Source organism: Pan paniscus, chromosome 17 (assembly GCF_029289425.2).
Source record: "Pan paniscus chromosome 17, NHGRI_mPanPan1-v2.0_pri, whole genome shotgun sequence".
NCBI classification, from domain to species: domain Eukaryota; kingdom Metazoa; phylum Chordata; class Mammalia; order Primates; family Hominidae; genus Pan; species Pan paniscus.
In genome coordinates this window covers 66,992,031-67,016,130 of record NC_073266.2, presented here as the reverse complement: position 1 = coordinate 67,016,130, position 24,100 = coordinate 66,992,031, and the positions used below count along the sequence as shown (strand labels likewise).

Below are 24,100 nucleotides of genomic sequence, written 5' to 3'. Positions count from 1 at the left end.
AGCTAATTGGGCTGAGGTGGGAGGCTGCAGTGGGCACTACTGCACCCCAACGTGGGCAAGATAGAACAAGACCCTGTCTCAAAAAGTTTCATTATCCCAAAAGGAATTTGCAGTGGTTTTCTTTGCAGAATAATCCAGTATGTGAATATACCAGTTGATCATCCCCAGTTGGAAATGGCTCCATTGAGCATTGCCTTTGAGTATGATAACAGCACTCAGGCTCAGGTTTTGAAGCTTTTTAGGTTGATGCTCAACATGTATCATTTCGTCAATTGATAAAGGTTTTGTTTTTGCTATTAGGAACGATGCTACTGTGAACGTTTGTGTGCAGATTGTGTTTTCATTTCTTGAGTATATACTAGAGTGGAATTGCTAGATCATAAGGTTACCTGAGTAAACATCTGAGGAACTTCCAAATATTTCCAAAAAGGCTGCACGCTACATTTCCACCAGCGGTTTATGAGGGTCCCAGTTTTCACACAACTTCACCAACACGTACTGACATCCTAGCGAGTGTCAGTACTTTTCGTTTATAAAGTGATGTAACTGCTTCTTTTAAGCAACTGACGTTTGTAAAGTTGGCCTTAATGTTAGTTTGCTCTGCCCTTGAATTTAAGAAACCAGCAAAACTAATAGCTTATCCACAGTTGCCTCAACGGCCTAGCTGCCACCTTCCGTGTGGGTGCCGCGCCGTTTGCACAGGCATCCTTTACCGAGACCGTTCTGAATTTTAATCCTGCGTTCTGGGTCTGGGTGTAGTCAGGTCAGGCTTTCTTTCCGCAGCGGAGCTTTGAGTTGGGCACCTGGGACGCGCAGGACTTGCGCGCTACCTGCAGGCCGCAGAGCCGGAAGCCTCGCCGCGCCCCTGGGAAACGCTGCTGCGTGCTGTGCGACCCCGGGCTGACGTAAGCGCGCCTTTGTCGTCCCCGTTGAAGGCGCCCATTGGCTCGGCTGCGGATCGTCCCTCCCTCCGGAAGTGCGGACATTGTCAGCTGCGTTTCCGCGGTCGCGGGTGAGTGTGCCCGGGCTAGCGGCCTGGGTTGGGCTTTGTAGCTGCTCCGCAGGCCCAGCCCGGGCCGCGCTCGCAGAGTCCTAGCCGGTGCGCGGCCTCCTGCCTCCTCCCTCCTCGGCGGTCGCGGCCCGCCGGCCTCCGCGGTGCCTGCCTTCGCTCTCAGGGTACCTTCCTTCCCCAAGCGCGCTCCTCCGCCCCGCCCTCCCCTCCCCTCTGTCTGTATTCTTTGTCCACCACCGGCGCCCTCGGTGCTTGCATTTGCCTCTCCGATACTTTATATTGATTTTGTTCTTTTCCGTGGCCAAGTATCGGTTTCACATCCCTTCTATGACCTTCACCGTTAGGCCTCTGTTCTCGTCTCTTTTCATTGTCATTGACTCAACCTGTCCCCACTCCCTCTGTCTCCACTAAGATGACATGCTCAACTGGATGACTTGGAGGAAGGTGACTTTCCCTGTTATGCCTTCCCTTTTTCGGATGGAGCCTCAGACTTTTAACTGTCTACTCTGTTGTCTGGACTTAAGTCGAGTGAAAGAAGATTCCTCTGCAACAGCTTTAATCCGTTTTGCTCGCTTTGTTGGCTTGGAGCGAATAATTAAAATAATAATATCTCGTAGCCACCTTCTAGACTTTTCTGACCCAGTTTCCACATGTGTGAAGTAAAATATCTTACCGAAGTATTATTATGAAGATTAAAAGATAAGATACAAATAGGCTTCATTCCGAAGAGAGCTAAAAAGTCTCTTAAAAGCCATAATTGTGGCGTAAGTGATTATTAGTATTTGTTCTCGAGAGTTTATGTACATCGTACTGTGTGCGAACTTACTTAAAACACAATTGCAGAAGTAAAAATGAATCTTTATGATGGAGGGCCTGTCAGTCACTAAACTAGTATTGGTAGCATTGCCAGTTGTTTTGAAGGGGTTTCGTTGGTTTGGAAAGTCTGGTAAAAGTTTGGTAAAAACATGACCATTGTGTTTTTGGAAGAGGAAAAGGCAAGAGCACTGAGGAAAACCAGAACTGGAAATAATGGTCTTAGAAGCTCTAGTTACCAGTTACCTCTGTGAGAACTTTGGACAGGTTACCACTTTCGGATTTTTTTTTTTTTTTTTTTTTTTTTTAAATCTTGAGACAGGGTCTGCCTCTGTGGCCCAGGCTGGAGTCCAGTGGGCCATCATAGCTCACGGCAGTTTCGGCTTTCCTGGGCGCAAGCGGTTCTCTCCTTCCTCAGCTCCCCAAATACCTGGGACTACAGGCGCGTGCCATCACACCTTGCTAATTATTTAAAAAAAAAAAAAAAAAATTAGGCCAGGTTCCAGTAATCCCAGCACTTTGGGAGGCCTAGGCGGGAGGATCATTTGAGCTCAGGACTTCAAGATCAGCATGGGCAACACAGTGAGACCTCATCTCTACTAAGAATTAAAAAATCTGTCGGGCATCGTGGCACAGGCCTGTGGTCCTACCTACTCAGGAGGCTGAGGAAGGGGGATAGCTTGAGTCTGGGAAGTCAAGGCTGCAGTGAACTCTGAACACAGGTGGTATGTTTAAGCCACTGCACTTTAGCCTGAGCAACAGAGCAAGACCCTGTCTCAAAAAAAAAAAAAAATCACTATTGCCCCGGGAATTGATTTTGTTTTATTTTATTTTTATTTTTATTTTTTTCTGACACGGAGTTTTGCTCTTGTCACGCAGGCTGGAGTGCAATGGCGCAATCTCAGCTCGCTGTGACTTCCGCCTCCCAGGTTCAAGCAATTCTCCTGCCTCAGCCTCCCCAGTAGCTGGGATTACAGGTGCCCACCACCACGCCCAGCTAATTTTTGTGTTTTTAGTAGAGATGGGTTTTGCCATGTTGGCCAGGCTGGTTTCAAACTCCTTACCTAAGATGATCCACCCCCTCGGCCTCCCAAGGTGCTTAGATTACAGGCGTGAGCCACCGCGCCCAGCCTCAGTTTACATTTTTGTTTATAGCTCTTGTAATTCATTTCAAAGACATTCAGATTTGATTCTGTATGCCACTGTTTACCTGTATTGTGAATAATTTTAAAATGTCTAAGCATAGTGATGGTGCTGACTCAGTTGCCAGCAGATGCTACTTAATTTGCAGTATTTTGAAAATAAGAAATCTTTTTTTTGAGACGGAGTTTTGCTCTGTCACCCAGGCTGGAATGCAGTGGCACGATCTTGGCTCACCTCAACCTCTGCCTCCCGGGTTCAAGCAATTCTTCCGCCTCAGCCTCCCGAGTAGCTGGGATTACAGGCATGCACCACCATGCCTGGCTAATTTTGTGTTTTTAGTAGAGACAGGGTTTCACCATGTTGGTTAGGCTGGTCTCGAACTCCTGACCTCAGGTGATCTGCCCGCCTCGGCCTCCCAAAGTGCTGGGATTACAGGTGTGAGCCACCACACCCGGCTCATTTTTTAAACTCTAAATAGACATAGTAGCAAGGGTACCCAACCTCACTGATTGAGGATTAAATGAGTTGTTATATGTAAACTGTCTAGCACCTACCAAATGTTGTTTTTCCTTTATAATCAAATACATGATTAAGGAGCAGTGATTGGAAGTTTGGAAGCAGGCACCTCATTATTATTCATGTCTACCACCTATTATTTCTTTATTTTGAGATGGAGTCTTGCTCTGTCACCTAGGCTGGAGTGCAGCGGTGGGATCTTGGCTCACTGCAGCCTCTGCCTCCTGGGTTCAAGCAGTTCTGCCTCAGCCTTCCGAGTAGCTGGGATTACAGGCGCACGCCACAACACCCCGCTGATTTTTGTATTTTTAGTAGAGACAGGGTTTCACCATGTTGGCCAGGCTGGTCTCGAACTCGTGACCTCATGATCCACCTGCCTCGGCCTCCCAAAGTGCTGGGATTACAGCCATGAGCCACTGCACCTGGCCTATTTCTTTACCTTGTAGATAGCAGCTTTTTATTTAATAAAGTCTCTTTTTTTAGCAAATATAATAGTATGTTTTAAGTTTTTCCTACACTGTAGAAATAGTCCTTTCATGTATGTGTGTGTGTGTGTGTGTATATATATATATTTTTTTTTTTTTTTTGAGACAAAGTGTCTCTGTGTCATCCAGGCTGGAGAGCAGTGGCATGAACACGGCTCACTGCAGCCTCAACCTCCTGGGCTCTAGTGATCCTTCTGTCCCAGCCACTTATGTAGCTGGGACCACAGGAGTATGCCACCATGCCCAGCTAATTTTCTGATCTTGTAGAGACAAGGTCTCACTTTTTTGTGCAAGTTGGTTTCAAACTCCTGGGCTCAAGCTATCCTCTTGCCTCCCAAAGTGCTGGGATTACAGGTGTGAGCCACCACATCTATCCCCTTTCAGATATCTTAATCTTGGTAAATTCTTTCAGTTACTAATCTGTGATGAACTAATTTTTTTCTTCATATATATCAACAGTTGAGGAGCTCAAGCTTGGGAAAATGGTGTGCATTCCTTGTATCGTCATTCCAGTTCTGCTCTGGATCTACAAAAAATTCCTGGAGCCATACATATACCCTCTGGTTTCCCCCTTCGTTAGTCGTATATGGCCTAAGAAAGCAATACAAGAATCCAATGATACAAACAAAGGCAAAGTGGACTGTAAGGTAAGAACATTCACATGCCTTGAATAAGAGCAGTGAAAGGGGGTGGTACTTGGGTGAAACACTTAGATTTTGGAAGGACAAGTTTTAGAACCAGAAGCTTCAATAGTTTGTGTAACATTTGGCTTAAATTAAAGTTTTAAAGTAGGCCTCTGATTAATGCATTTGTCCTTTGGCCAAAATGATAACCAGTATTTTCTGACTGGTAAGTGCAATGGTAAATAGCTAATGGATGAGGAGAGATTATCCTGATACAAACCAGTTTCACTGATTGATGACTTTGATAAGAGATTTAATTAGAAGGATCAGAGATTTAAAAAAAAACAATTTTTTTTAAAATGAGTGGACAACTCTGTTGTCTTTAGAATTGGTGCTTTTTTAGATTCAACTTTGTACTCAGCTGCACTGATTTAGCCATTGGGCCCATTTCTGGAAGCAAAATGTTTTCACTCTGGAGCTTGTCCGTTTTTAAAGGGAATGTTTCTTGAGCCGGGCGCGGGTAGCTCACGCCTGTAATCCCAGCACTTGGGGAGGTCAAGATGGGTTGATCACCTGAGGTCAGGAGTTTGAGACCAGCCTGACCAACATGGTGAAATCCTGTTTCTACTAAAAATACCAAAATTAGTGAGGTGCGGTGGTGGTCGCCTGTAATCTCAGCTACTCAGGAGGCTGAGGTGGGAGAATCGCTTGAACCTGGGTGGCAGGGGTTTCAGTGAGCCGAGATCGCATCATTGCACTCCAGCCTGGGTGGCAGGGGTTTCAGTGAGCTGAGATCGCATCATTGCACTCCAGCCTGGGTGACAAGAACAAAACTCCATCTCAAAAAAAAAAAAAAAAGAGAGAGACAGAATGTCTCTTAATATCTTTTTGTTGTAATAATTTCTTTTGTTTTGTTTTTGTTTTTGAGATGAAGTCTCGCTCTGTCACCAGGCTAGAGTGCAGTGGCATAATCTTGGCTCACCACAACTTCCGTCTCCGAGGTTCAAACGATTCTCCTGCCTCAGCCTCCTGAGTAGCTGGGATTATAGGCACATGCTACCACACCCAGCTAATTTTTGTATTTTTAGTAGAGACGGGGTTTCACCATGTCAGCCAGGATGGTCTCGATCTCCTGACCTCGTGATCTGCCTGCCTCAGCCTCCCAAAGTGCTGGGATTACAGGCATAAGCCACCGCACCCGGCTTGTTATGATAATTTCTAAAATGTTTTTTCATTTTAGGGTGCAGACATGAATGGATTACCAACAAAAGGACCAACAGAAATCTGTGATAAAAAGAAAGACTAAAGAAATTTTCCTAAAGGACCTCATCATTTAAAAAATGGACCTGATAATATGAAGCATCTTCCTTGTAATTGTCTCTGACCTTTTTATCTGAGACCGAAATTCAGGATAGGAGTCTAGATATTTACCTGATACTAATCAGGAAATATATGATATCTGTATTTAAAATGTAGTTAGTTATATTTAATGACCTCATTCCTAAGTTCCTTTTTCGTTAATGTAGCTTTCATTTCTGTTATTGCTGTTTGAATAATATGATTAAATAGAAGGTTTGTGCCAGTAGACATTATGTTACTAAATCAGCACTTTAAAATCTTTGGTTCTCTAATTCATATGAATTTGCTGTTTGCTCTAATTTCTTTGGGCTCTTCTAATTTGAGTGGAGTATAATTTTATTGTGAAACAGTCCAGCGAAACTGTGCAGGGAAATGAAGGTAGAATTTTGGGAGGTAATAATGATGTGAAACAGAAAGATTTAATAATTCCTGTCCAACACAGTGGAGCAGCTTGTCCACAAATATAGTAATTACTATTTATTGCTCTAAGGAAGATTAAAAAAAGATAGGGAAAAGGGGGAAACTTCTTTGAAAAATGAAACGTCTGTTACATTAATGTCTAATTATAAAATTTTAATCCTTACTGCATTTCTTCTGTTCCTACAGATGTATTAAACATTCAGTTTAACTGGTAGTTCATTTTCTTTTAAAGTCTATTGAAATATTCAAAAGGGAAATTTTTCACCACGTCAGAAGGCAGAATTTGGATGTTGTGATGGCATCTGTGTAGTGGCGGGACAACAATTACTATTGTTGCGTAACAAGACACTCCAAAATTTAGTGGTTTTCAGCAGCAGTGACTCGACTGGGCAGTTCTTTGCTGTTCTGGGCTCACTCATATGGCTGGCTGGGCCTGGGTCTGGACCTGGGCCGCTATGTGATTTTTATCTTGGGCTTTGAAAATTCAGTGTAGGGACCTATAAGTATTCAAAGATGATGAGATGCATCCTTATATATTTTTTGTATTCACTCTGAAGCTGGGAAAGATTAAAAGGAACTCCTGCCCTTGGGTCCCTAGCGAAGTCTGGGTCCTAACTCAGGCTCTATTAAGTTCTGTGGCTGGTCAAGTCACTGATTTACCTTGGGCTTTATTTGATATAAATCATATAAATCAGCAGGTCTCAGCTTTTCTGTCCAAAGCCACCTGAGGGATAAGATAAATTCTCATTAGCAAATAAACTTTTTTAAGGTATAAATACTATTATAAAAATAACAGATATTTACAGTACAACAATGCAAGAGGATCCTAAATGAAAAGCGAATGTTTTTTCTCAACTCTCATTCCCTTATTCCAGCTCCACAGAGGTAACCAATTGTTTTTGTTGTTGTTGTTGTATGGTTTGTTTTTGTTAGACAATAGTCTTTTCCTGAACAGTGCTGCTCCTTGTGGAGCAAGGCTAATTCATAGGCAGTGCATCCAGAGTCCGCCCCAGTTGATTTTGTGTGTAACCTTCTAGCAACTTTTTGAAAATTAATTTGTTCTTAAATATGCACATCATTTTTATTTATGTTTTTGAGACAGGGTCTCACTCTGTCACTCAAGCTGGAGTGCAGCAGCATGATCACGGCTCTCTATGGCCTCGACCTGCAGTCCTGAAGTGATCCTCTCATCTTAGCCTCTCAAGTAGCTGGGACTACAGGTGCACACCACCATGCCCAGCTAATGTTTTTTGTAATTTTTTTTATTGAGACAGGGTTTCGTCATGTTGCCTGGGCTGATCTCGATCTCCTGGGCTCAAGCAATCCTCCACTTTGGCTTCCCAAAGTGCTGGGATTACAGGCATGAGCTACTACTGCACCTGGCCCACACATCATCTTTTAAAAATTAAGTAATATTGCAACGTTTCTAATTGTCCCTACTTCTTTGCTCCTCAAAGGTTTTACCTACTGAGCTGTGGGCTTTTTAAATTTATCTCCATATTTATAAATAAATTATAAAAATATAAAAATATAAACATTTTATTTTTTGAGACAGGGTCTCACTGTCACCCAGGTGCTGGAGTGCAGCAGCATGATCATAGCTCACTACAGCCTCCAACTCCTGGGCTCAAGTGATCCTCCCACCTCAGCCTCCTGAATTGCTAGGACTACAGGTGTGTGCCACCACGCCTGGCTAATTTTTTGTAGAGACGGGGTCTTGCTCTGTTGCCCAAGCGAGTCTCAAACTCCTGGCCTCAAAGTGATCCTCTTGCCTCAGCCTCCCAAAGTGCCTGGATTACAGGCATGAGCCACTGCCTGGCTATACTGTTATATTTTGAGCCATCAACTTCAGACATTGTTTCCCATAATGGTTGAGATGCCGCTATCTTACACTGCCTCTGCTCCTCCCACACATCCTCCCAAGTGCTTTTGTAAATTTTGCTTACATCATCAGTGTTCATAGCATGAGTGTGCCAGGTGTCTTTCATTTGCCCCTCCCAAGTCTCTGCTCTCCTCATCCTGCTTTCAGCCCAAGGAAGCTGTATAGACATCAACAGACTTCCCATGTCTCTGGGTTCTGCTGGGTTTGGCCAATAGCGATCCATAGCAGGAGATGGCTGGAGGGAGGAGAATGAAGGCAGAGTGTTTATTCCCTTGGCCCTCTCTCTGCAAGTTCACCTCAGGCCAACTGTTCCTCAGCCAGAAGTCACTGTGCCTCAAGGAACACTCCAGGCAGCCAACTCCACCTGACTTCTTTTATTTTTCCTAACCTGTCCTTCACCCTGCCCTTTTGGGCCCAGGGGTGGTGGTATTTCTGTTACTGGCTCTGGGCTACTGCTTCCTCTCAAGAGTGCTATCTGGCTTGCTGGGACACTGCCTGGGAGAATACTATTGCTCACTGCACAGGTTAATGCACTGTGATTGCGTCCCTTTTAATATACAGGTGGTGTCTTCCTGGAGTGACCAGTTTACCTTCTCCTCATACACCTCTCCTGCCTAGTTGTTGCCTAGACCTGGTGCACACTGCAGTCCTCGGGACTTTCTGTTGCCACCCTCCTGTATTGGACGTCTTGTTTCTGGATTTCCTATCCTCTTCCTTCTTGGTTTATCCCTCATTTTTTTCTGTAGCACAGCAGTTTTCTAATTCAATACTTTTAGGAGGTTGAGTATGGATAATTTTGGAAAGTGTCCCCAGGATGATTCCAATTTATTTAAGCCTGTTTTCCAGAGAGCTGCGAGTCTCCTAAGGCCTTTCTCATTTCTAACAAATCTCCCTCTCTAGAACACTGGTTCCCAGTTGTTGTTTTCATACTAGCAACATTTTAAAAGCAGGATAGGGGTGGCTAGTATGCAATTGCCAACTTTTGATTTTTCCAAGCAGGAGTATATCAAAAAGCTACAATTTATTACCAGTATTTCGTAAAAGACAGTTTGACACCAGAAGAGTGAAAAAGAACATGGGAATAGTGGACAAAAATAGCCATCAGTTTGAATAAGCGTATGAAAAGTGTTAATTTTATGAAAAATTCACTATTTTGTTCATATTTTTCTTATTTTGGAGGCTAATTGTTAAAAGCTTTTATCAGTTATCCATGGGCTGGAGTTGGTAGCCACTGTTTGATACCACACAAATGTTTCTTTGCCCTAAAATATCAACATCTGTCTGTGTAAAGGTCAGGGCTGCCTTTTTAGTAACAGCTACCCTTTGTTAAACACATTGTACCTGCACTGTTCATGGGTGTTTCACACACACGAACCTACCTGGTCTGCATAAACCTGAAATACAGTCAAGAAAACAGGATCCACCGGAGGCGGTGACTCAAGCCTATAATCCCAGCACTTTGGGAGGCCGAGGTGGGAGGATCACTTGAGGCCGGGAGTTCAAGACCAGCCTGGCCAACATGGTGAAACCCTGTCTCTACTAAAAATACAAAAATTAGTCTGGCATAGTGGTACACACCTGTAATCCCAGCTACTCCAGAGGCTGAGGCATGAGAATCGTTTGAAACCAGGAGGCAGAGGTTGCAGTGAGCTGAAATCGTACCACTGCACTCCAGCCTAGGTGACAGAGCAAGACTGTCTCAAAAGAAAAGAAAAAGAAAAACAGGATCCCAGCCTGGGCAACATAGGGAGACCTCGCCTCCACCAAAAATTAAAAAATTTAGCTAGGCATATGGTGATGTGCACCTGTGGTCCCAGCTACTCTGGAGGCTGAGGTGGGAGGATTGCTTGAACCTAGGAGGTCAAAGGCTACAGTGAGCTGTGATCAAGCCACTGCACTCTAGCTTGGACAACAGAGCAAGACCCTGTCTTAAAAAAAAGAAAAAAAGAATAATGGAGTTTAAATATGTAAATGACAAGTCTAAGATTTCAAGGTCATACTTTCATGCTGTCTAAGGAGCCATCACAGCTACATATATATATTGTGTATATATATATATAGTGTGTATATATATATAGTGTATATATATAGTGTGTATATATATATAGTGTGTGTGTATATATATATATATTTTTTTTTTGGAAGATGGAGTTTCGCCCTTGTTGCCCAGGCTGCAGTACAATGGTGCAATCTCTGCTCACCACAACCTCCTCCTCCCAGGTTCAAGCGATTCTGCCTCAGCCTCCCAAGTAGCTGGGATTACAGGTGCGTGCTACCACACCCGGCTAATTTTGTACTTTAGTAGAGACGGGGTTTCACCACGTTGGTCAGGCTGGTCTCAAACTCCCAACCTCCAGTGATCTGCCTGCCTTGGCCTCCCAAAGTGCTGGGATCACAGGCATAAGCACTGGGCCCGGCTGCCACAGCTACTAATATCTTAATTGTTAGTAATACCTTATTGGGAATAATTAGGCAGAAATGGAGAGGGTGAGTTTAGATTAATCAGTATGTGTGAACTTGTTTTAAAGTTTCTGGAGGCTGAGGTGAGAGGATCGCTTAAGTCCAGGAGGCGGAAGTTGCAGTGAGCCAAGATCACACCACTGTACTCCAGCCAGGACAACAGAGCAAGACCCTGTTTCAAATAAATAATAAAGTTAATTTTGCTAACCTTGTATCTTGACTTTTTAATTTACCTACTTTTCAACAACTTATTTTTGCTTTATGAATTTTAACTGCATTTCCCGTCTCATGTTATGAGTTAGACTCATTTTCTCAGGTAATTACTTGAGGCTAAAACTTGGGTTTCATCACTTTTTTTTTTTTTTTTTCCATTACTAGGCTGCCTTCTTAGGAAACATAGGTGACTCAGCACTTCCTTAAAGTGACCATTCAGAACTGACATGTTGACAGAATGGCTGGATTAAAAAGAAACTCCAACTGCTGATCTTTTCATTTGTTATTATTTTTTAGAGACAGAGTCTCACTCTGTTGCCCAGGCTGTAGTGCAGTGGCGTGATCATAGCTCACTGCAGGCTCAAACTCCTGGGCTGAAGTGATCCTCTTGTCTCAGCCTTCCGAGTAGCTGGGACTACAGGCATGAACCACTGCGCCTGGCCCTGAGACTGATCTTAAGTCTAGTTCAGTCGTAATCAAAGAGGAAATGGAAGTTTTCTTATGGTTTCCTCCACAGGGAGCTACTTGCTTGTTCTAACCTCAAAGCTAAATTTATTGACATGGCGACAGCTCCTTAATAAAGAAGCAAAGACTATGGGTTCTTTGGTTTGAATGTCCGCTCCAAAACTCATGTTGAAATTTAATCCCCAATGTGGCAGTAGTGAGAGGTAGGGCCTTTAAAAGGTAATTGGGTCATGAGGGCCCTGCCCTCATGAATGGATTAATTCACTCATGGATTAATGGATTAGTGGGTTAATAGATTTAACGGGTTATCATAGGAGTGGAACTGGAAGCTTTTATAAGAGGAGGAAAAGGTGCCGGGCACGGTGGCTCATGCCTGTAATCTCAGCACTTTGGGAGGCCGAGGCAGGCGGATTGTCTGAGCTCAGGAGTTCAAGACCAGCCTGGGCAGCACGGTGAAACCCCGTCTCTACTAAAATACAAAAAAAAAAATTAGGTGTGGTGGTATGCACCTGTACTCCCAGCTACTCGGGAGGCTGAGGCAGGAGAATTGCTTGAACCCGGGAGGCAGAGGTTGCAGTGAACCTAGATTGCACCACTGCACTCCAGCCTAGGTGACAGAGTGAGACACCGTCTCAAAAAAAGAAAAAAGAGGAAAAGGCTGGGCACCGTGGTTCATGCCTATAATTAAAGCCCTTTGGGAGGCCAAGGAAGGAGGATTGCTTGAGGCCAGGAGTTTGAAACCAGCCTGGGCAACATAGTGAGACCCTCATCTCTACAAAACATAAAAATGAAACAATTAGCCTGGCATAATGGTGCATGCCTGTGGTCCCAGCTACTTGGAAGGCTGAGGCAAGGGGATCACTGGAACCTGGGAATTTGAGGCTGCAGTGAGCTATGATTACGCCACTGCACTTCAGCCTGGGCAATAGAAGGAAACCCTGTCTCAGAATAATAAAATAAATAAAAATTAAAAGACCCTGTCTCAGCAGGGCGCAGTGGCTCATGCCTGTAATCCTAGCACTTTGGGAGGCTGAGGCGGATGGATCACAAGGTCAGGAAATCGAGACCATCCTGGCCAACACAGTGAAACCCCATCTCTACTAAAAATACAAAAAAATTAGCTGGGTAGGGTGGCATGTGCCTATAGTCCCAGCTACTCAGGAGGCTGAGGCAGAAGAATTGCTTGAACTGGGGAGCTGGAGGTTGCAGTGAGCCGAGATTACGTGACTGCATTCCAGCCTGGCGACAGAGTAAGACTCCTTCTCATTAAAAAAAAAAAAAAAAACAGTGTCTCTACAAAAAATTAAGAATAAATTATCTCCAGGCACGGTGGCTCACGCCTGTAATCCCAGCACTTTGGGAGGCCAAGGCAGGCGGATCACCTGAGGTCGGGAGTTCAAGACCAGCCTGACCAACATGGAAAAACCTGTCTCTGCTAAAAATACAAAACTAGCCGGGCATGGTGATGCATGCCTATAATCCCACCTGCTAGAGAGGCTGAGGCAGGAGAATTGCTTGAACCAGGGAGGCGGAGGTTGCAGTGAGCCGAGATCATGCCATTGCACTCCAGTCTGGGCAATAAGAGCGAAACTCCGTCTCAAAAAATAAATAAATAAATAAATAAATAAATAAATAAATAAATAAATAATCTAGGTGTAGTGGGACCCTCCTGTAAACCCAGCTACTCAGGAGACTGAAGTGGGAGGATCGCTTGAGCCTAGAAGTTTGAGGCTACCGTGACCTGTGATCGTGGCACTCTAGTCCAGCCTGGGTGACAAAATAGGAAAAAATTCGAGCTAGCACACTTGGCCATGTGATGTCCTGCACCGCCTTGGGACTCTGCAGAGTGCTTACCAGCAAGAGGGCTCTCACCAGATGCAGCCCCTCTACCTGGGACTTCTTAGCCTCCGTAATTCTAAGAAATAAATTTGATTTATAAACTACCCAGTTTCAGATACTCAGTTCTAATAACAGAAAACAGAAGACAATGGGCAAACTTGTTCTTATGAACTGACAGCATGGAAGGTTTGAAGAAAAAGAGCAGAAGGCATTTGGGCAGAGAGTTGAATATCGGTAAGTTTAAATTGAGGATGTAAAGAAATTTCAGATTTTTCAAGTGAAGGGAGAGGGTGAAATTGAGAAAGTAACAACTATAGATGAACTGTGAAGGGCCGGCATGTGGTAGACAATTCACAAAATATACCAAATGCTCAAACATTGAGCTGGTCTGGACCTTAGAGTACGTTCAGACCAATCCTGTCATTTTTACTAAGGGCTAAAAAGGTTAAAAGCGGTAGCCCAGATGCTGTAACAGGGCATGAGCCAAGTTTCCTGCAAGGGTGCTGTGTACAGTGGGGCTAAGCGTGCGCTGCCCAATTTCAGAAGGCACCATACACATTGACAGCAATGTCAAAGATACCCCTAGGTCTATACTTTACACAAGGGTCTTATTCCTGACTTGATAATTCAGCAGGTGTAGTTCCGGAATTCCTTGGTACATTGGTTTTCTATAGCTGCATAACAAATTGCCACAAATGTAGGGGCTTAAAGCAACCCAAATCTATTACCTCCCAGTTTTAGGGGTCAGATGTCCTGGTATGGTCTAGTTGGATTCTCTGCTCAGGGTTTCACCAGGCTAAAATCAGGACGCAGGCCAGGTCCGCAGTTCTCATCTGGGCTCAGGGGTCCTCCAAGCTCACTGGTTGTCAGCAGAATTCATTTCCTTGTAGTCCTGTTTTCCTCCTAGTCAGCCAGGCCCTGCTCTTAGCTCCCAGAAGCTGCTCGCAGTTCCTTAGCACGTGTCCCCCAAGGTCAGCTCCCCACATCGATGTTCCCTTTCTTCCAACTCATCTGGAGCATGTTTTTCTGCCTTCTAATCTTCTGGGATCAGCTAGAAAATTCTCTGCTTTTAAAGGGCAGTGTGATTAAATCAGGCATGACTGGATAACCTCCCAAGGTCAACTAATTTGGGACCTTAATTATACGGTATCTGCAAAATCGCTTCACAGCAGCAACCAGGTGAGTATTTTCCTTCTGCTTCTGCTGCTTCCTCTTCTTTTTCCTCTTCCTCCTCCTTCTTCTTCTTCTTCATTTTTTGTTTGTTTGTTTGTTTGAGACGGAGTCTGTCCAGCCTATCGCCCAGGCTTGAGTGCAGTGGCACAATCTCAGTTCACTGCAACTTCCGCCTCCCAGGTTCAAGTGATTCTCCTGCCTCAGCCTCCCAAGTAGCTGGGACTACAGGCACGTGCCACCATGCCTGACTAATTTTTGTATTTTTATTTTTTATTTTATTTAATTATGTATTTGAGACAGAGTCTTGCTCTGTCACTGAGGCTGGAGTGCAGTTGCAAGATCTCGGCTCACTGCAACCGCTGCCTCCCGGTTCAAGAGATTCTCTTGCCTAAGCCTCCCGAGTAGCTGGGACTACAGGCGTGCCCCCCCAAGCCCTGCTAATTTTTGTATTTTTTGCAAAGACGGGGTTTCACCATGTTTGCCAGGCTGGTCTCGAACTCCCGAACTCAGGTGATCCACCTGCTTCAGCCTTCCAAAGCGCTGGGATTACAGGCATAAGCCACTGCGCCCAGCCTAGATGAGTATTTGATTGGTGTTTGGGAGAAAGTGCCTGTACTTCAAGGTCCAGGAATCTAGGGGCCTATCTTAGAAGTCTGCCCACCAAACTTGGCCCCTTTGCTGACAAACTGTTCCAGTCCTTCAATTACTTGGGAACCCGCTGAGGATTGGAATCTCATAGTTCCCATCTATTAATGCCCCTAGGCTTTATTGATTTTAAACTCTGGAGATTTTATTTTCTTGTCATTTAGAGAGCCACTCAGCATAGTCTTTTCTGACCCTAAATTGGATGACTAGAAATCATTTCAGATGGAGGGGGCATGAGGAAGACAGTTAAATAAATAGTGTATTTCACATAGGAGAGGAAAGAAGACAGGTGCATAAATATGAAGACACAGGTTTCATCAGAAAAATGCAAATTAGAACCCTAATGAGAAACCACCAGAATGGTTAAGATTAAATATCAAAGGTTGGGAGGATGAAGAGCAGAGGCAGTTCTCGTGTACTGCTGGTGGGAGTGCAAATTGGTACAACTGCTTTGTCAGCATTATCTGGTAAAGTTAAACATGCACAGCTGGGCGCAGTGGCTTATGCCTGTAATTCCAGCACTTTGGGAGGCTCAGTGGGTGAATCAATTGAGGTCAGGAGTTCGAGACCAGCCTGGCCCACATGTTGAAACCCCATCTCTACTGAAAATACAAAAAATACAAAAATTAGCCAGATGTGGTGGCAGGTGCCTGTAATCCCAGCTACTCAGGAGGTTGAGGCAGGAGAATCGCTTGAACCAGGGAGGCAGAGGTTGCAGTGAGCTGAGACAGTGCCATTGCACTCCAGCCTGGATGACAGAGTGAGACTCCGTCTCAAAAACAAAAACAAAAACACACTGTGATCCAGCCATTCCTTCCTAGAGTGTGGATCCCAGTGAAAATAGTGTACCTGTATACCTGGAGACAGGTGGAAGAATATTCTTGGAAGCACTGTTTGTGTTAGCCCCAAAAAAACAACATCCCCAAAAAAGTCCTTCTAAAGTAGGAAGGATTAAATAAACTGGTGTAATAAATCTCTGTTATGATGTTTTAAGTGAGTTTCAAAAAATACCATTGTGTAAACTGTAGACTCATGTCATTTTAGGTTAATCAAATAATGGAGGTAAGCTTGCTTAGCTAACCTCATCCAGAGATCCAAGAGCCAATCAGCAATCACTTTATGACCAAATTTACAAAATATAGCCAGGAATGGTGGTATGTGCCTGGAGTCCTAGCTACTCAGAAGGCTGAGGTGGGAGATCACTTGAGCCCAGGAGTTCAAGGCTACAGTGAGCCATGATTGTGCCACTGCACTCCAGCCTGAGTGACAGAGCAAGACTCTGGCTTAGAAAAAATATATATATACATATATATATATATGTATGTATGTATAAAATATGCATATACTGGAATACTATGCAGCAGTGAAAAATGAAAGAACTCAAAACTAATGTCTGTTGCTTAGGTATGAATGGTGGTTACTTCTGTGGGATAGTAATTGGAAAGAAGAACAAGCGAGCTTTCTAGGGTGCTAAAAATGTTCTCTATCTTGATGTCAGTGGTGCTTACACAAATAAATACATACAAATGTTAGATATACCCTTAATATTCATCAGCTTACCAAAGCAAGTGAATAAAACATAAATTAATTTAAAAACTGAATTATTAGATGCATGCATGCATCCACATGGGTGAATCTCAAAAAGAATTTTGAGAGGAAAAAAGGAAGTCATAGAATAATACATACTGAATGATTCTGTTTTTATATAGTTCAAAAACAGACAAAGCTAAATAATACATTATTTAGAGATACATAGAAAGGTAGCAAAGTAATTTCTAAAAATCTAGAGAGTTATTAGAGAAGTCAAGATGGTGGTTATCTCTGGGGAGAGAGAGAAGATCCCAGGATCAGCACAGAGGGGGCTTCTAGGATATTGTTCCTATTTTATTTCTTAGTTGGGTAATTGTTTTTAGCCTCAGAATGTTAGAGGGTATTGTCCTTTAAACTGTGTGTCTGACATGCACACCCACGTTTATAGCAGCACAATTCACAATTGCAAAGATATGGAACCAACTTACGTGCCCATCAACCAATGAGTACATAAAGAAAACTTGGTATATATACACCATGGAATACTACTCAGCCATAAAAAGGAATGAAATAATGTCTTTTGCAGCAACGTGGATGGAGGTGGAGGCTGTTTTTCTAAGTGAAGTAACTCAGGAATGGAAAAACAAATATTGTACGTTCTCACTTTTAAGTGGGAGCTAAGCTAGGAGGATGTAAAGGCATAAGAATGATATAATGGACTTTGGGGACTTGGTGGGGAAGGTTAGGAGGGGGTGAGGAATAAAAAACTATATATTGGGCACAGTGTACATTCAGGTGATGGGTGCACTAAAATCCCAGAAATCACCACTAAAGAACTTATCCATGTATCCCTAAACCGTCTGAACCCCCAAAACTACTGAAATTTTTTTAAAAAATTTAAATTGTGCATCTGTTATATATGTCTTTTCATTTATGGTATGTTTCGCAATTAAAAAAAGAAACAACAGCAGCATAATCAGCTCTCTAAAACTTAACTTACCAACACATCTTTCCTAAATTTTAATTTTATTCCGCAAGTAATACATTAATATATTCATACTGTAGAAGATTTATTTTAACTTGTCTTCAACATTTAGTTCATCATCTTCAAAAATTGGCTCCTCTGCTAAACTCATTAGCTATGTGATCTATCCAAGCAGCAAGAAGATGGCCATGCCATGGCAATCCTCTTCCCATTTTCTCTCGACACTCAGGGCTCAACAGCAGGGTGAGGCTTGGGGGGTGGTGGTGGGGGGAGCGCAAAGGCTACTTTCCCCCAGTACAACATGGCATCCGATGCTTGATGGGAGAGCAGAACTGGTGAGACTTGAGGGAAGGGTCCAGGGCCTGTATTCAGTCAGGGTCACTGCTGGAAGAGGAGGAGGAAGAGGAGGAGGAGGAATGCTTGCCATGCTTGTGGTGCTTGTGCATCTTTTTATGAGCTTTCTTCATTTTCTTCTACATCTTCTTGTCCACTATCACTCCTGGTCCAACCAAGCCAGGGGCCAAGGGATTCACAGGAGGCATTCCAGGGGCAGGCGGTGGGTATGGAAGAGGGTAGGGACCCAAAGGTTGGACACCCTGGCTGTGGCACAGGATGAGGGGGTCCACCTGGGGGGAAAGCTGCATTGCCCTGGGGAGCTCCTGAGGGAGGAGGAAAGGGGCCTGGGAGAAAGGGTAGATTGACAGGTGGTGGGTGGGCAGGATTGGAACCTCCAGGGTACCCGATGTTGGGGGGATATGGATTTGGCCCTGGCTGCCTGGCATTGGGATTCCACATGTTTAGGTGTGTCCTTCAACCCCATCACCTTTCCACCACCGCCTGGGCTTGATGTGTTCTCTGTAGAAGATTTTTTAAAATACAGATAGTATAAAAATCCTTCCTGACCCCTCATTTGGATATTTTTTAATGGTGCCTTTTTTTAAATTGTTGACGTTCAAGATAGACTTTAAACAATCTGAAGGAAAATAAATCAATATCAATGACAGTCATGCACACTCAAGCAATCTGTTTCAAAGCCTAATCATTTGTCATCTATTCTCAGTGTTTCTATTATAATTTTTATTATAATAATAGTACAGGCTGAATCCCCAGCACCTATAGCAGTGCCTGGTTCAGAATCGATACTTAAATATTTATGGAATGAACACTAAATGTTCTCTCAAAAAATGATAATTCAGAAATATCTGTATATTGCAAAAAGTAAAAGGTCTTCCTTTCCCTCCCCTGCTCCATTCTGATGATTATGTGAAAGGAAAAGCCTCTATCCTTGGTGAATCTCTCATTTAGCTTTTCTTTTTTAAGAAGTTGTGTATTCTGGTGGTCTTTAACAGAAGAGGGCTATGTGTTATTGGGGGTTCATTGCCACCTGTAGGAGGCAAAATAACCTGTGATGAGCTGGCCCCATTGAAGTACCACACCTCTAGGAAGCCTTCCCTTCCTCCCCTTCTCTTGCCCTTGTTTCTGCAAGCTCTGTACAACACTTCTTATCTGGGTGACCTTGCCCTACAGGTAGCTGGCTACCTGCTGTGTCTTTCACAGGATGGTGAGCTCCTTGTAGACAGTGCTGTCTTTATCTTGCCACCTCCCACGGTGCCTTGGAGGGTACAGTTGCTAAACGTTTTGGAACTAAACAGAAAAAAACACAGTACAATGAGAAATTACCATAATGCTAAATCAACAAATTACTCGAATCTCTTCCCCTGACACTTTAGTAGCTCTTGAAAGGGCAATTTCAGTGATCTTTTCAAACAGCTAAGTCACCTGGTGACCTAGAAGGGGGCTTGGAAGTTTGAGTCATTGCCGTTCAATACTCTTTCCTCTAGACATCCCGACCCCCATCCTCTGCAAAACCATGGGCAGTGCAGAGTAGGTCACAAGTATTGTGTTTTTATTTGTTTGTTTGTTTTTAGAGACGGAATCTTGCTGTATTGCCCAGGCTGGTCTTGAACTCCTGGGCTCAAGTGATCCCCCCACCCTGGCCTCCCAAAGTGCTGGGATTATAGGTGTGAGCCAACATGCCTGGCCTGAGTTGTAAATCTTCCAGGCTCGTGCCACTGGCTTCTGGGAGACTATAAGATATGACCTAGTGTAAATGGAAATAATGTTTACCTATTTGGGTTCAAAGACACCAATAAATCTGTTCTTGGCCACCGAGGTCAGTTCTATTTCTTCAAATCTTGCCTAGAGTAGTGTTTGCACCTCATGTTATGGGTTGAATTGTGTCCCTCCAAAATTCATTTGTTCAAGTCCTAACCCCCAGTACCTCAGAATTTGATCTTTCAAAAGACAAAATTAGGATTGGGTGTGGTAGCTCATGCCTGTAATCCCAGCTACTCGGGAGGCTGAGGCATGAGAACTGATTGAACCTGGGAGGTGGAGGTTGCAGTAAGCCCAGATCGCACCACTGCACTCCAGCTTGGGCAACAGAGCGAGAAAAAAACAAAACAAAACAAAATTACAACAAATTTAAATATCTTAACTGCTTTTATTTACAATTCTAGAATCAAGCAACACCTCATCCTATAAAATAAAACGGGTGTTCCCAAGAGCTGAGCAGAGGAGTTTGGTCCAATGGAGAGAAAAAGGCTAAGGAAAGCGGAAACAGAAAACAAAAAGTGGATTAGTTGTTTCAGAGTTACTTTCTTGTTAAGGCTGAAGCAGAAGGGACTTCCTTATCATGCCGGCTAAAACTGGCTTCTTTGGGGATTTGGCTATTATCCCTCACTCTCTTCATTTCTCAGATGGTCAGATAAACAAATTAGTTTCGATTTGGTGACATGGAACCTTAGCATGAATGACTCCATTTTGGTTGGGCCTAGTGCAGGAGCTCAGTCCAAGCCAATGGCCACCTATAAATTTTATTTAACAGGCTTTATTTGGAAATAGGTACATTGTAGATAGAATTAGGTTATAATGAAGTCACCAGGGTGGGCCCTAACCCAATATGACTGGCGTCCTTATATAAAGAGGAAATTTCTATGTAAACACACACACACACACACACACACACACACACACAGGAACATGTGAAGATGAAGGTGGATATAAGGGTGTTCCTTCTACAAGCCAAGGAATGCCAACAATTGTCAGTAGACCAGCAGAAAGTAGGGGAGAGCATGAAACAGTTTCTTCCTCGCAGCCCTCAGAAGGAACCAACTCTGACAATGCCTTGATTTTGGACTTTTGGCCTCCAGGCCTATGAGACAATAAATGTCCGCTGTTTGTGGTACTTTGGTATGGCACCCTAGTAAACCAATATACCCAGGTATTACAGTCAGATATTACAGTCCATGTTAGCTGGAAACACAAGCTAACTCTGAGGAAGCCAAGTGTGAGTCTTCCAACACTGGCAGTGTTGGCAAAAGGAGCTCTGGGACAGCCTTTTCCAGTGAGTGACAATGTGGGCTGTGCAGCTAGACTGCTGGTGTGTGAGCCTCCACTGGCTAGCTTTGCAATGTTGGGAACTGTATTTAACTTGTTGCGGCTGTACAATGGGGGACAATAAATAAGTACCTTGTCTTAGTCCTTTTGAGCTGCTATAACAAAATACCACAGACTGGGTAATTTACAAAGAGCAAAAATTGGCCGGGCACAGTGGCTCATGCCTGTAATCCCAGCATTTTGGGATGCCGAGGCAGGCGGTTCACGAGGTCAGGAGTTCCAGACCAGCCTGGCCAAAAAACTCCGCCTCAAAAAAAAAAAAAAAAAAGCAGAAATTTATTTCACACAGTTATGGAAGCTGGGAAGTCCAAGATCAAGGCACCAGCATATTTGGTGTCTGGTGAGAGCCTTCTTGCTATGTCCTCAGATGGAGGAAGGGCAGAGGGGAAAAAAGGCCTAGGTAGTTCTCTCAGCCCCCTGCTTTTTTTTTTTTTTTTTTTTTTAGATGGAGTTTTCACTCTGGTTGCCCAGGCTGGAGTGTAATGGTGCAGTCTCAGCTCACTGCAACCTCCACCTCCCAGGTTCAAGTGATTCTCCTGCCTCAGCCTCCTAAGTAGCTGGGATTACGGGTATGCATCACCATGCCTGGCTAATTTTTTGTATTTAGTAGAGATGGGGTTTCACCATGTTGGTCAGGCTGGTCTCGAGCCCTCTTATAAGGCTAGTGATCCTACTTGTGAGGAGGGAGGAGCCCTCACTCCACTCAATCACCTCCCCAAAGACCTCACCTCTTTTTTTTTTTTTGAGACAGAGTTTCACTCTTGTTGTCCAATCTGGAGTGCAATGGCACTATCTCAGCTCACAGCAATCTCTGTTTCCCGGGTCCAAGCGATTCTCCTGCCTCAGCCTCCTGAGTAGCTGGGACTACAGGTGCACGCCACCACGCCCAGCTAATTTTTGTATTTTTAGTAGAGACGGGGTTTCACCATGTTGGCCAGGATGGTCTCGGTCTCTTGACCTTGTGATCTGCCTGCCTCAGTCTCCCAAAGTGCTGGGATTACGGGCGTGAGCCACCGCGCCTAGCCCTGGTTTGGTTTTTTTTTTTAGAGACAGGGTCTCGCTCAGTTGCCCAGATTGGAGTGCAGTGGCATGATCATGGCTCACTGCAGCTGTGATCTCTTGGGCTCAAGCAATCCTCCTGCTCCAGACTCCCAAGTAGCTAGGAGTACAGGTGTGCACCATTATGCCCAGCTATTTTTTTGGTAGAGATGGGGGTCTCACTATGTTGCTTAGGCTGAGCTGGAACTCCTGACCTCAAGTGTTCCTCCCTTCTCAGCCTCCAAAACTATTGGAATTGCAGGCATGAGCCACTGCACCTAGCCCCCATGTTAACTATTATTAGTTTGTGACTTTTCCTAATTTGTCCCAGACAGGAAGGAGACAGTGACAGCTGCACTGTGCCCCCTCCCTAAGTTCTGCCATCAGAACTGCTCCTCTGACATCTTTTCTGATGGCCAGAAGGCCACCAGGACCCATAGTGATCAGGCTGTCTCAACCTCTTTCCCCAGGCTAGGCTAAGAGCTCAGGAAAAGGAAGAATGAATGGGGGCTCTGTAGAGTGCATCTAAGCTCTCCTGCATGCAGGAGGGACTGGAGAACGAACTGTGTAGCCTCTTACCTTATCAGGCAGGCAATACCCAGGAACGCTGGAGTCACTGCTTTTGGAGCATTCAAACTCTCTGCAGCACTTTCTGAGTCTTGCTGCTAACAGCTGGCCTTGCAAGGAATTCATTACCATAGCACCACAGGAGGCCTTAGAGGACGCCGGTTCAGGAGCTTGCTCAGTCATTTGTGCAGCTCACTGGCTGTGCATCTCTGTCGGAATCCTCTCATGTCCCTAGAACTCAAATCACTAACATTCCCTACGCTGTTGTAACTATATTTTACTACCTGTTCAGCCAGCCTCTGCTTGAACACATGCAGTGATTGGGATCTCATTTCTCTTCCACATAGACCATTTCACTACTAGTAAGCTTAATTTCACTGAACCACCTATGGTGAAGTGTTTCCTGAGTCATTAAATAACTTTCTACTGCACCCTTTCTCATAGGGTTGTTTGGAGACTTAAATAAGATAACAGTGCCTTGCTCACAGAAAACAACCTGTAATGTGAATTGACAATTATTGCTGCTGATATTGTTTTCAGAAAGTTCTTATATGGAGCTGAAATCTGCATTCTGTAACTTCGAAAACTTGGTCTTAATTTGGCTCATTGGCATAACAGAAAATAAGTCTAATCATGCCCCCCTGAGGATGGTTCTACTTATCACAAGTCTCCTCTTAGTCTAGTTCTTCATACTCAGTTCCTTCAGCCCTTCCACATGGGACGTAATTTCCAGATCTCTCACCATTCTGACTGCCCTTCCCAGGACAGGTTCTGTTTGACCTTCATCCCTCCTTGGAGGAGTGGCCAGGTGCTGGCAACTAAGACATGCGAGCTGTCCACCATCTGGATTATGCAGATGAACTAACATTGAAAATGACACGCTACATGCATTACTTAATTTCGTTCTCACGGCACCTTCATGAGGAGAAAACTGAGGCTCAGAGATGTTAAGTAGCTTTCCCCAAATCGTTTAGCTCAGAAATTGTGGAACCAGAATTCAACCCAGATCTGTCTGACTCCAAAGTCTGCTCTTCTTTCTTGGGGAAGTGGAAGCCTGACTGCTGTTCTTGGAACAGCCTCAAGACAATAATCTGGGGACTGTCTTGGTCCTGCTTGCAGAGGGTCCTTCTGTTACGTATGGGTCCTTTCTGGCCCTTTAGCTTCTACAAAGAAAGTCAGTCCCCCTCCAGCTCTAAAGACACATGAAGTCTGTTTGCAGTCCAGACCTTGCAAACTTGTAGTTATAGAAACCTCAGAGGCCTACCAGGGCTTGAAGGATATTTGGCTCCACTTTACATCTCCATTCTTCTTTTCCTCCTGTTTTTAATGTAACCTGTAATCCTAGCAATTTGGGAGGCTGAGGCAGGTGGATCACCTGAGGTCAGGAGTTCAAGATCAGCCTGGCCAACATGGTGAAACTCCGTCTCTACTAAAAATATAAAAATTAGCTGGGCTAATTTTTAATTAGCGTGG

General features: G+C 44.2%; 1 protein-coding gene and 1 pseudogene across 2 annotated transcripts; one reads left to right on the top strand and one right to left on the bottom strand.

The window, feature by feature from the left end:
* Nucleotides 1–867: 867 nt before the first annotated feature.
* Nucleotides 868–10,925, top strand: C17H18orf32 (chromosome 17 C18orf32 homolog). Of its 2 annotated transcripts, none has more exons than XM_003827207.6 (3): nt 868–1,012; nt 4,429–4,616; nt 5,833–10,925. In XM_003827207.6, exons 2-3 carry the CDS (start codon nt 4,452–4,454, stop codon nt 5,896–5,898), a joined length of 231 nt encoding a protein of 76 aa, XP_003827255.1. In that variant the 5' UTR covers nt 868–1,012; nt 4,429–4,451; the 3' UTR covers nt 5,899–10,925. The 2 variants fall into 2 exon arrangements, with proteins under 2 accessions (XP_003827255.1, XP_003827254.1); XM_003827206.6 differs by having other exon boundaries at nt 868–1,176.
* A 7,006-nt stretch (nt 10,926–17,931) lies between these two features.
* Nucleotides 17,932–18,386, bottom strand: LOC106634043 (proline-rich protein 13-like; annotated as a pseudogene).
* Between the last annotated feature and the right edge of the window lie 5,714 nt (nt 18,387–24,100).